The 13,017-nt window shown below is 43.3% G+C and overlaps 1 protein-coding gene across 1 annotated transcript in view; it reads left to right on the forward strand.

The window, feature by feature from the left end:
- LOC143836825 (uncharacterized) overlaps positions 1 to 11,042 on the forward strand; it is a 35,145-nt gene extending 24,103 nt beyond the window's left edge. The window contains exon 3 of the mRNA XM_077336321.1: positions 10,065 to 11,042. Within this exon, the coding sequence (XP_077192436.1) occupies positions 10,065 to 10,181 (117 nt within the window). The 3' untranslated portion in view covers positions 10,182 to 11,042. The remainder of the gene's footprint in view (positions 1 to 10,064) is intronic.
- The last annotated feature ends 1,975 nt before the right edge of the window (positions 11,043 to 13,017 follow it).

Consider the following 13,017-nt stretch of genomic DNA (forward strand, 5'->3'; position numbering starts at 1 on the left):
TATTCTGTAAACCAAGGGCTTCTTGCAAAAAATACCATTAGACGTGTGATGGGTAAATACCGTTTTTACCACATCACTCCTAACTAGGGATGGGCGTCAACTGACTCACAAACCAAAGTTCATGACAAATTTGGGGTGGTTCATGGTTCACAAACTGAATTTTGTAGATTTGTAGCCACAAACTTTTGGTTCTGTTTGTAGCTGTTTGTGAGGATTCGTGAGTAGATACATTTTTCAGATAGACTGGTGTTGATCAATTAAACTGTTTACAAAACTCTAAGGCAACAGGAGAGGTAGAATTTTCCAGTTTTGGAAACACCAATAGCAGCCCCTCAAAGCTTAACAGGTGCTACAGGCTGCCAATCAAATAGTTACCATTCTGCTCTATGGGTAGAGAATGCTCTGTGTTGTCAACCCCCCTTCCACCCTTTCCTTTGTTGGTTGATGGCAGAAAAAGAGAGAGCCATGGAGCTTGTTAAAAGCAGAACAGATCCATTGCTTTCTGTTTGTGATCTGCTCTCTACTTGCTGGGGTTTGGGTATAGATGGACTTAGAGTTTTAAGCCACCCAGTGTCTCTGCTAACACTGCGGAGTGGGGCTATCTTACTGAGGTCCTCAGCTGAGGACCCAGACACACTCCTGATCATGCTCTTTGCTTTACATACTAGGAGCTCACTTTCATTTCATATTCCCTCACATACCAAAGAGGAACACTTTGCTAATACTATCACTAGTTCTTGTAGTAACTATGATTATCAGAGTAATTGGATCCTAGCTGAACTACAGTAATAAATCATCACATAAAGGAAGCTTTACGTTCTATATGACTGTCTCATGGATTGGCTGGACACTAATAAAACCCTGGGAAGGGAACAGGCGAGCTTTAGGTAAGGGGCTGGTACAGATGATCATCTTCTACATTACAGTTCTTAGTAAATATGCAACAAAGAATTAGGAGATCCTTGGTGCTGCCTTCATTTTTGATACCATATCCCATGCCTGATTATGGCACAAACAACAACTAACATCCATCAATGAGAGACTGCTGGCTTTGATTGAGATTCTGTATTCTAATCTCACTGCACTAGTCTGCTATGGGTTTCTAATATAATTTCCCTGCTATATTCCCAGAGGAATATAGACACATCTTGGGATGGTAGTAGGCAAGGTATAGTGTCTGGGTGGTGGCTTGACATGGACAGAGAGGTTGTTGAGAAGCACTTGGCTGCATTGGATGAGTTCAAATCCCCTGGGCTGGAGAGTGTACATCTGAGAGTGCTCAAATAACTTTCTGAAGAGCTTGCAGAACATTTGTTCATCATCTTCAGGACCTCTAGGAGAACTGGAGATGTGCTAGAAGGCTGAAGGAGAGTAAATGTTATTGCAATCTTCAAGAAAGGAAGGAGAGATGACCCTATGAAACTACAATTCAGTAAGGAGAATGCAGAGTTCTACATCTGGGTCACGAAAATGAGAAACAAGCATACTGGGTATGAGATGCACTTATGGGTTCTAGTGTGTGTGAACAAGATCTTGGGGATACTTGTGGACTGTAAGCTAAATATGATCAGACACTGTGATGTGGTGGTAAAAAAGGTGAATGCAGTCTTGGGCTGTATCAACAGAAGCATTGCATCAAAACTGCAAGATGTCATAACGCATTGTATAACGCATTGGTCACGCCGCACTGAAGTACTGTGTGCCATTCTGGAGGCTTCACTTCAATAGGATATGGACAAAATTGAGAGGGTTCAGAAGAGAATGATGAGGATGATCTGGGGCATGGAAACCAAGCCCTGTGAGGAAAGGCTGAGAGACTTGAGAGTGTTCAGCCTGGAGAAGAAGAGGTTGAAAGGGGACATGATTGCTGTCTTTAAGTACTTGAAAAGCTGTGACTTGGTGGAGGGCAGGGAGTGGTTCCTGTGGGCAGCAGAGGATATGACACGCAGTAATGGCTTTAAACTTTGTTTAGAATGGTAGTGGCTAGATATCAGGAAAAAAGTTGTTCAGGAGTGAAATTGACTGCCTAAGGAGGTCGTGTGCTCCCCCTCACTGGTGGTATTTAAGCAATACTTATGGATGCTTTAGGCTGATCCTACATTGAGCAGGAAGTTGGACTAGATGGCCTGTACAACCCTTCCAACTCTGTTATTCTATTATTCCTACAACTGCAACTGGGTGCTATGGTTGTCATAGAGCTGATCTGTGTTGTTTAGTCTTGAAGTTATAACTGTCCTTTTCTGTTCAAGGAATTCTATTTAAATGTAATGATCTTTGTCTTCTATAAATGTGTAATTACCTCCATATAGCTGATGTGCTGACTTTTTGACTCAGTGGGATATCCCAAATGAGTATATGGTGAAATTTGAGACCAATTATCCCTGGGCAGTTTTTATGTCAGTCTTCTTCAGCCCCTCAATTGCTATTCTGAGTTTACGGGTAATTCCCAAATATAACTGAGATTGGAGGGGGCATTGTTTTGACTTTCCCAAAACATCCTGAATACATTTGGGATGCTGAAATATACCCAAAAATACTGCTAAGATTTTTTTTCTGTTTATCTTCAGTCTGGTTAGACCCAAATGTACACCCCTATCAGGCACCCAGCTCAATTAAAGATATTGGCTATCAAACACAAAGCCTGTCATGACCTTAGTTCATTTGCAGGGCCATCTCCCATTCCTTTTGCTATACCACAACACTTTTCAGATTTCTTGTGGGTTCCAGATTTCGACAATCCAAATCTACTGTTTGTACTGACTTACTCTGTGATGGTGATTTATTAAATTATGGCTCCAAACCAGCTACAAATCTCACACAATTCACAAAACCATAATCCAAGAAATCATGGTAGTGTACAAATGTCCAACAATAAAAATACTTAAAATCAAACATTTAAAACATTATAAAACTATAAAAACAGGTCAAGATTACCTAAGGCACATTTCCAATAGCACGGTTTTGTCATAATTTGCATGCTATGTGACCTCAGTATTTCCCCCGCAGAGGAGGCTCTTAGTTTCCCCTTCCTCCCAGTCACCAGGGAATCCAGGGTAAGAGGGGGGCAATTATTTTATTTCATATTCCCACATAAAGTGAGCATCTGAAGAGGACATGTCCTAAGGTCTCCAGTTCCCCAACTCCACCTATACAGATTCTCTCTGCTTTTGGAGGTTTTTTTTATAACACCCCTCCAGCAAAGCAGATGGTAAAGCCTTCCCTTCTTCTCCCCATAACAGGCAACCCATGAGGGAGGTGTGCCTGAGAGCTCTGAGAGAACTGGGAATGGCTCACAGTCACCCAACAGGTCCCAGGTGTCTCTAAGCAGCTAAAAATTGCCTTCCCTTCCTCTCCCCATAATAGGCACCCTGTGAGGGAGGCTGCTAGGGAGGGTGGTCAGTTTAGGGGCCAGCCCAAACAGGGCGTGTACAGCTCTGGCCACACCCTCATTGGCCCGTATTTCAGGCCGAACACCCCAGACACGCTCCTCCCACAGGGGCATTTCATAAATATATAGAGGAACCATGGATAAGGATTAAAGGTAGCAGACCATTTGAGGAATAATAGGCCTTGAGCAAATCATAATAGATGAAAAGCCAATTCTGTAACTGGTCTTCTGCATGCCAGGACTTACTCTGTGCAAGCTGCCTTGCAAGTCTACAAATAACATAAGAAGGAATTGGTTCTACAGCTGCCATGCTCTTGGAAATGTCAGATTTTCCAAACTGACAAAATCATGATGGCCTCAGAAACAAAGTTCAGACACTACAAGAAGCCAGAGTGCTCTTGCAGTCTATCATGCAGTGATTGTCTGACTTGTTAACACAAACTGCTCCCAATCCACAAGTATAGCTTTCCCCTTACACTGCACAGGTATTGATTTCCCTTATAGTGTACCCTTACAGCATTTCAGGCCTTTTGGGTCCTTGGAGGGTAGTGGCTTTCTGAAACCTTCTCTCTAGTTGACTGATTACAATACCCTGGTTATAGATAGACTAGTAGAAAAGCCCTTTATAAAAACAGGCTTTTCCAGTGTAGGGGGGCCGTGCAGGCAGGAAAGGGCGGCGGGCAAGGTGGGAGTGTGACAAGGTGGGGGGAAAGAGTACGGAGGCAGCGTGCATGGTTGGTGATGGGGATAAGGGGGCATCGGCGGGTGGCGGCAGAGGCCTCACGCGCCAAGGAGGCATGGGCAGGGCTGTCCACGGGGAAGGTGAGGTCGGTGGCGAGGAGAAGGGTGGCAGGCACTCCGAGAGTTCACGGGCAGCGTAGAGGCGGCGGGGCTTATCATTGATGGGCAGGCCCCTCCCCAGGGGGAAGGCGGTCCTGTGGCGGCACGCGGCTCCCCGGGCGGCACCCCCCTCCCTGGCCAAGGTTGCCATGTGGGCAGCAGGGATGGAGCGGGCATGGACTCACCATAGGGGAAGCGCAGAGGCGAGGACGGCCGCCTCGCTGAATGGGCGACTCGCCAGAGCGCTCCTCGGAGGCTCCGGTGAATCAGGAGCTTTGCGGCTCCTGATTCACCCCTCTGAGTTTTTATCCCAGACAGGTCCCGCCCTATCTCCTCCCCCTTAGGGCTTAGTGCTTTATTTATACCGCTCCGCAGGAGCGGTTTAAAGATTAGTTATAGCCTAAAATGGCTTTAGTTATTAGTTAAAGTAGTGCAGATGTCAACTTGAGGGGCTCCATTTTTGAAGGGATCTGAGAAGCACTGTTACTGGAGTGTTACTGATCTGTTACATAGCAGTTAGTTGGGATAGGGGGGTAGTGTTAATGCTAGAAACAGGTTATAGGTTAGGATTAATTAGGTTAGATGGTGGTTACTCCAGGGCTAACTGAGGGGATGGCTGTGGTTTTCCATGGAACAATCAGAGTGGAGGAAGGGACCAGGAGGGGCTGGGGGTCCCAACCATAATGGGCCTAGGAAGATATCATAGTTGGAGGAGATTTGACAATAGAAGGGCTCTAAGATACAGCTATGCTTGCAAACCCTCTAATCTCCATCCCATCCAAAAATACACCAGGGAGGAGGCTAGAGTGGTACTGACACTAATGCTGTCCAATGCCAGGTCAATTAACAAGACTTCTACTCTGTGGGAGTATTTCACAGAGCACAGGGTCAACCCGGCATGCATGACCGACACCTGGGCGAGAGAAGGTAAGATGGTCATCTTGAATGATCTAGCACCACTTGGGTTTTCAGACCTTCATCAGTCTTGGACCTCAGGTGGAGGGGTTGGCGATAGTGGTCCAGAATAATTTTAACTACAGGACTTTCCTGGTGCCATTGAACCCCGGGGTAAAATGTGTTGTCCTAGGATGGGATTCTGTCAAGAACTTGGTCATCTGGTTGGTGTTCCATCAGCCCAGCGTACCACCAGCTGCCTCGGCACTGTAGGGTCTTGAAAAATCTTGATCTCTGCTGGGTCACTTGCTGCAACACCCATACCTTCCAAGAAGGACTCATCAGGCCCTGTCTGATGAAAACCTTGGCTTGGAGCAAGCAGAACATTTCCACTGATGAAAGGAAGATCAAGATTTTCACCAATTCTCCCTCCTGCAGTATATCTCCAGCTGCCCCCCCCCCACCCCCCATGCAGCATTTTTTGGACACATGAGACTGCACTGAATGAGGTAGATAGAAAAGTTTTGTTTTACAAGTGCCTTCCATCAGCAGAGATTTTGCATAGGAGCCAACATGAACATGTTCCCCAGGTGAACTTAATTTGCTTTGCCATCATTTATACATTAAGTGAACCTGACTGAATCACCTTGTTCTGCAGTCAGAGTTATTGTCATATGCAGGATTATTGAGGCACATATCCCCCTGACAATTTGTATTTTAAAGCAGGAAATTGCTTGTAGTTCATCCCCTCCTTGAGTTGAAGCTAGTTTGCAATGTCTGTTAGTGCTTACACAGTAAGGAACATCTATTCAAGAACTGATTGTAAGATTAACTGGGTTCATAAGCAGACCTAGAAGTACACGAAAAGCTAGTAGTAATTCTCACTTTTAAAATCTGGATTTTTTAAAAAACTGTCAATCTCAGAAAATTGTAGGTGTCATCAAATGGGTGTTGGTGGTGAGTGGAATAATTCTGCTAGAAAATCCAAAGAACACTTTTCTGAGAGGAAACCCCATTGAACAGATTCTGAATGAATCTGTTTAGAATTACAGTCATGATCATACAAATGGTTACATCCTGACTGAATGGTTTCCTGCTCCCAAATGCCAGTCAGGATATGAATGAAGTGTGCCTTGGAGAAAGCAACTGAATCAAGTCACTGAGAGCTAGTAGATGAGTTTTCTGAAGGTGTCATGATTTCCAAACCCCACCTGTTATTTCTTCCCTGGATACTGCCTCCTAGCATTGGTATTCAGAGGTTTGTTGCCTTGGAATATGAAGGTTTCCTTTTGTTACCATGGTTAATAGTCACAGATAGAGGATGCTCTATGAATCTGTCTAACCCTTAAAAAAAAACATTGATGCTTATGGTAATCACTACCTCCGCTGACTGTGAATTTCATAGTTTATGTGTCTGTTGAGGAAGAGTTTTCCATTAGTCTATCCCAGCCTTTCTCAACCAGGGTTTCATGAAATCCTAGAGTTTCTTGATGGCCTTGGAAGAGTTTCCTTTATAGGTGGGAGTTAATTAATGTTTTATATATTTATAACATTTGTTAAACATTTATTGGGTGATAAGACAATATATGGTGATGTCAAGTCACCCATCGCCTCCTGAAATAGCTAGTGATGGGCCTAGAGAGGATGGGGAGGGGTCCCTGGTGGTAATGTACATAACTATGCTTCCCAACCATGTTCTGCATGATCATGCCACTTCTGGGGTTTTGTGATGCCTGAAGAATGTTTCAAGGGTTTCTCAAAGTCTATCCTGTACGTAGTGCCCCTCAACTTCACTTGGTGCCCCTTAATTCTAGTATTGTGAGGGTGGAAAAATTCCCTCTAACCATTTTCTCAATCTCATTTTATAAACTTTTCATATGTTTCCCACCCCCACCCCCTTATCTATCTCTTTTTTTAACTAAAAAGTTCCAGGCTATCCAGTATTTACTCTTAGGAAATGTGCTCCAACCCCTTAGTTGATCTTTTCTACACACAGTGGTATTTTTACTGTGAACAAGATGATCACAAAGTAAATTATTAACTGAGTGCAGCCTTTTTCAACCTTTTGACAGTGAAGGAGCCCCTGGAATGATGTCATCTGGCTACACCTCCCTGCCATGCCCTCGGAAGTGCCATAACCATCCTGAGCCTCTGCCCTTCTTTCACTCCCTCCCCCCGTCATTACTACTACTATGGTGGCTTTGCCTTATGTAGGGTGGAATGAAGGGCAGGAGCTAAGAAGACAGTCCAGACTCCCCATATTGTGCAACAACCGACATCCCCCCCCCCCCAATATTACATCCATGGCATACCCACCAAGCCCTCCAGGTGCAGGCAGCCATTTCCCTAGCTTGTGGCCAAGTACATTTAGGGAGGAGGGGAAAGTCTGCAGACCCTCTCTGGAGCTTCCATTGACCTCCAGGGGTCCAGGGACCCCTAGCTGGAAATCCCAACTTTAGTGGAATAGTGTATGGCAGCCTTTCTCATCTTTGAGAAATCCCTGAAATATTCCTCAGGCTTCAATAAACTCTAGAAGTGGCATGATCATGCAGAATATATTTGGGAAGCATAGCTGTGTACATGTCTACCCGGGCCCCTCTCCTTCCCACCTCCTCCAGGCCCACCAGGAAACCCTGGTTGAGAAAGCCTAGTGTATCGTGTATGGATGCAATGTTACAATGCAATGCTAAAGGCTGGGTTGTCATCAATATGCAGATGACACCCAGCTCTTCCACCTGATGGATGGCCACCCTGACTCTCCCCCAGAAGCATTAGCCAGCTGCCTCGAAGCAGTGATGAGATGGTTCAAACAGAGTTGTCTGAATCTCAATCCTTCAAAGACGGAGGTCCGGTGGTTGGGTAGGAAGGGCCCATGTGAGGAAGCGCATCTGCCTACCCTGGATGGTGTGCAGCTCTCTATGGCTCACTTCGCCAGGAATCTAGGTGTGATTCTAGACGCTTCCCTCACAATGGAAGCCCCGGTCACAGAGGTGGCTGGCATTTTACCATCTCCACCAAGCCAAGTTAATAGCACCCTACCTAGCCCCGGAACACCTAGCCACAGTGATCCATGTGACGGTCACCTCTAGACTGGACTTCTGTAACTTGCTGTATGCAGGCCTGCCCTTAGCCTTGACCCCGAAACTACAGCTGGTCCAAAATGCAGTGGCCAGGATCCTCACAACATCACTGTGGAGGTCCCACATCCGGACCATTCTCCACCAACTGTAGTGGTTGCCAGTTGAATTCCAGATCACACTAAAGGTTTTGGTAATTACCAAGGCCATATGCGGTCAGGGCCCAGTGTACCTGAGGGACCGCCTCCCCGCCTATGCCCCCAAAAGAGCTCTATGCTCCACCACCGCCAACTTTATTGTTGTATGGTTATTCATATGTTATAGATTGTTTCATGTATTGTTCATATGTTTCATGTAAACCACCCTGAGCCTCCGGGAAGGGCGGAATATAAATAAATGAATAAATGAATACATTTATCACAGTTATTTTATAGCACTGTCAATCTGTAAAGAAAGGAAGTTCCCCACTCCAACTAGCTTACAATCTAGAAACTGAAATAAGGAATAAATGAAGGGGGGGGGGGAGGATCTAGAGAAACAGGGAAATTATATGCATTTATTCCAGATACACATGCTTAGACTGTGCATCAGTACACCAGCCATTTTTTACCATTGAGAAACCCCTGAAACATTCTTCAGGCTTTGAAAAATCCCAGAAGTGGTCTGATTATGCACCATCATTGGCAATTTTGGGAGCGGGGGAGGTCAACATGACCATATATAGTCATATCACTTGATAAATATTTTGCATATATACATATATATAAATTCCCACCCATTCAGAAACCCTTCCAGGGCCCTCAGGAAACCCCAGGATTTCATGAAACCCTGGTTGAGAATGCTTGCAGTAGACAGAAGGAACAGTTGTGCCAAAGGCTTCACAGAAAAAGTAGGTTTTTGTTGAGGAATTGGAAGTGAGAAAGGTGATACTGTAGCTACCCTGGGAGTCATTTCTAGGCATAAAGGTGCAAAATATTTTTTGGGGGGGCAAGGTTTCACTTATAGCAAGAATATTTTGATGTGCATTTTTACTTGCAAGCAAGTCCAAATAAGTTGAGTCATGTTTCCTTCCCAGTAAACATGTATAGGCTGACAGCCTTCATTTCTGCATTCCCTGTTTCTTGTCATTTGTTGTCCTCATGCACAGTCCTAAAATGTTGTACATTTACATTCCTTGAAGTAATTTCATTGACATATTAATGGGGTTTGCACCTTTATTCTGTTTCAGGGAACAACTTGGATTTCCTGCCCGGGTTACTAAAAGAACCGGGTTACTAAATGCATGAGAAACCAGTTCAAGACTATTGAAAGGTTTCAGTTTCTAATTCAAATGGTTTTTATGATCTAGAATGTTGCAGTGTTCAGTAGTATTTTATGCTTCATCTTCCTGTCCAACTAATGGCAGATTCACAGTGATCCATGGATCATGGTTTAACTAATGGAAATCCACTCCTCAATGCTAGGATGTCTCTGCCTACTTCCATAAATTTTCAACCAGTTTTAATCACTCAGAGTCCGATAACCATCAAACACTGTTAATTTCCAACAAATTATCTAATCCAGATGGTTGAACAATCTGGATAAACACTGGGCCCAATAGGATCATAAAATAAATAAGCATGAAACAGTTTAAGGTTTCAACTCTCGACTCACCTAACCTAGGACCTCTGCAAGCTCCCATCTTTCCAAACAGGAAAATGTAAATATGTTAATATGTAGCACGTGTTTGCAACAGGATCAACTTTCTTCTAGTTTGCATGGTGAAAGCCCACACACGTAACTGCCTCAAGGGAGATAAACTTCATTTTGACTAATATGTTAATCATGAATGAGGCCTCAAATATTTTTCTTACCCTCTATTTCAGCTACTCCAAAATTATGAACAAAGCAACAGGATATACAGTTGTGATTCAATAGAATTCTACAGACATCACAACCAGGGTATTTCAAGCAACATGAAGATAATATTGCCAACAATTTAGAGCATGGAAAACAACAAAGTAAAAACTGGAAATGATTACAGTTCAAAAAGTCAAGATATGAGTTCAGAAATGTCAGATTTAAAATTGATTTTGTGCAAGGTTTAATTTTGTCTCCAATTTTATGTATTTACATTTCATTCTCTGCTTCTAAATATGATTAAGAATTCTGAAGCGCTAGAAAAGATATCTCAGCGATACTTACTCCTCAGCACAGCAATGTGAAAAGAATATTTTTTATTTACATGGAAGCAAGATAAAATAGTGTTCTTTTATTCCTAATCATTAGTCTGATTGAAATCCTGTTCATGCTAATATGAGAATAAGACTCAGTGCTGATAATGGGATTTACTTCTGAGCAAACATACATAGCATGGAGCTACATCACAGTCTATGGGCCAAATTTTGAATGTCTTACCATTTGCAAACATCTGTCAAGTCCTTTGTGCCCTGTTTGTTGTCCTTTAATGAATCCGGTATCCTTTTATCTTTTGGGATCACATGGCAGTTATTTTGAGCAGCTAATGGCTTTCAGATGGGCAACTAACATCTTAAAATCCAATTTTCTGGATAACTATGTTAATAAAAATGCTGTATTGCCACAAAAGAATACCTAACCAGCTGAAATGCGGGTGGGAGCAATCATGGTAATGTCTTCAACAAGTCTTACATGGTGTGGACTTTTAAATACCTTGCATAGACTTGGAAGCAACATAGATCAGCTTGCTTCCTGATCATTGCAGTTAATTAATGTGAGTGGCTGAATAAAATCTTAGAGCAAGTATTATTGATGATTTTAATGCTTCCTGTTCTGGCATGAAAAAAGTTTACATTTTTATGAAAATAAAAAAAAAATCACAAAGATCCATGGGTATTGAAGCAATATTCCCCTTCATAATTACATATGCTTTGGGTACTATGGTATTTGTTCAGCACTCTGCATCAAGAAAATATATTTACCTAGTAAGCATCTTGCAGCTATGATGGGGAGATTCCTGATAGGTGGGGATCAGCTTTTGTGACTCCCTGTAATACTGTCCCCAGATACAGGTGTCCACATTTCCTCTGTGGGCAGGCAGCCATGCATGCACATAGGAGGAAGTAAAAGTGGGGGTTCCTGATGACTCCAGTCATTATTTATCATTACACTTATTTTTTTTACATTTATCTGTCTGTCTTTAGGCCATCATGAAACACCAAGATGATGAACAAAAAATTCCCACATATTTGACCATCCAAATACTGAACTACAAATACGTGCAGTGTCTCAGCTGTGTTGATGGGTGTTAGACCTACTCAAATATTTCCTGCCCCAGAGAAAAAAGCTATATTAGAAAGAACATGGTTATTATAAAGATGCTCACAGACTTACCAAAGTAACTGAGCATGCAGGAAAGAAACCCTTCTTCCAACCCTCCAAGATACCAGTTAAGGGAATGGTGTAGTATTAGTTGAGAGAGGAAAATGGAAGAAGATGAAAGGATGAATAAAAGGGAGATGGAGCTATAATAGGGAGAAGGAGGAAGGAGTACTGTGGGGGAATATGGAAACAAAATGGATGATTGGAAGGTATGTGAATATGAAGAAGTAGCAAGATGAGAAGAGTGGAAGGAGAAGAAAAGTTCTTCTTGGAACTAACATCTGTGACTTTTCCACTCATAAGCCTGACATAGTGTAGTCAGCGAAGGATTCCCGGATGACTTTAAGTATGGAATTTGTGGGCTTCTCTTTTGTTTTTCTCTTGTTGAATGAGTTCAGCTTCAGAATATGATTTATATCTGAGAATGATACAGAACATCAGAAATACCATAATCCAAATTAGGTCTGCTTAACAATGAACAAAATATTAAATTGCAGAAACTGCAAAATGAGCATTCTTACCAGCCTCTTCCCTCCTAGGTTGTTAAAATCTTGGGAGCAGATGACAATGGATTTCTTATAATACTAGAAGGCACTTCAGCATTAATCAGCTGATCCACCCCAATATAGAATACAATAATCTTTGTCACTTTGTTTTGCTTCCATTTCAGGGATGAACTGTCATTGTAATGTTGACCCCTGAAGGAAATACCAAACTGGATTCCAATAGTAGTATCAGAATGAGCTCAAAGCTTGGCTTCCACCAAAATTCCATTCCTTCAGACAGATATGAGACTATACAGATTAAGGAATTCCTAACAATATGTTGCAAACTGATTGAGAAAGTTAAGAGCAGTGGCCTCTAATCTGAAGAACCAGGTTTCATTCTCCACATGCAACCAGCTGAATGATCTTGAGCCAGTCACGGATGTCTCCGGGCTTTCACAGCCCCATCTACTTCACAGGGTGTCTGTTCTGGAGAGAGGAATGGAAGGTGATTGTAAGCTGCTTTGAGACTCCTTTCAATAGTAAAAAGCAGTTCTTTTCTTCAAAGAAAAGATGATATTTGTGATGCTTTCTTCCTTTCTATAGACAAGAAAGTATATCCCATGAAGCAAACAGAATAGCCTAAAACGGGGGTCGTCAACCCCCAGGCCACAGCCATGTACCGGGCTGCAAAAGCCTTGGCACTGGCCACCAGCGCCTGTCCCTTCCCCCCCCCCCCCGCAGTGAGAAGCTTGCCAGGCACCTCCTGCGGAGCAGCTCCTGCGCATGTGCGTTTGCACAGGGGAGCCGCACATGCACGGTTGAATGGCGCCTGGGCCACCCTCTCCCTCCACCCCCACAGGCGTTCCCCAGCCTTAAAAAGGTTGGGGGCCGCTGGCCTAAAAGACAATGGCAGCCTCTAGTGATCTGCATATCTGCTTAATTTTAATTTTGTGCAAATGTCTTGCATCAAAGAACATATTCCTCTGCACAT

This window comes from Paroedura picta, chromosome 4, assembly GCF_049243985.1.
Source record: "Paroedura picta isolate Pp20150507F chromosome 4, Ppicta_v3.0, whole genome shotgun sequence".
In the NCBI taxonomy this organism is placed as follows: Eukaryota; Metazoa; Chordata; class Lepidosauria; order Squamata; family Gekkonidae; genus Paroedura; species Paroedura picta.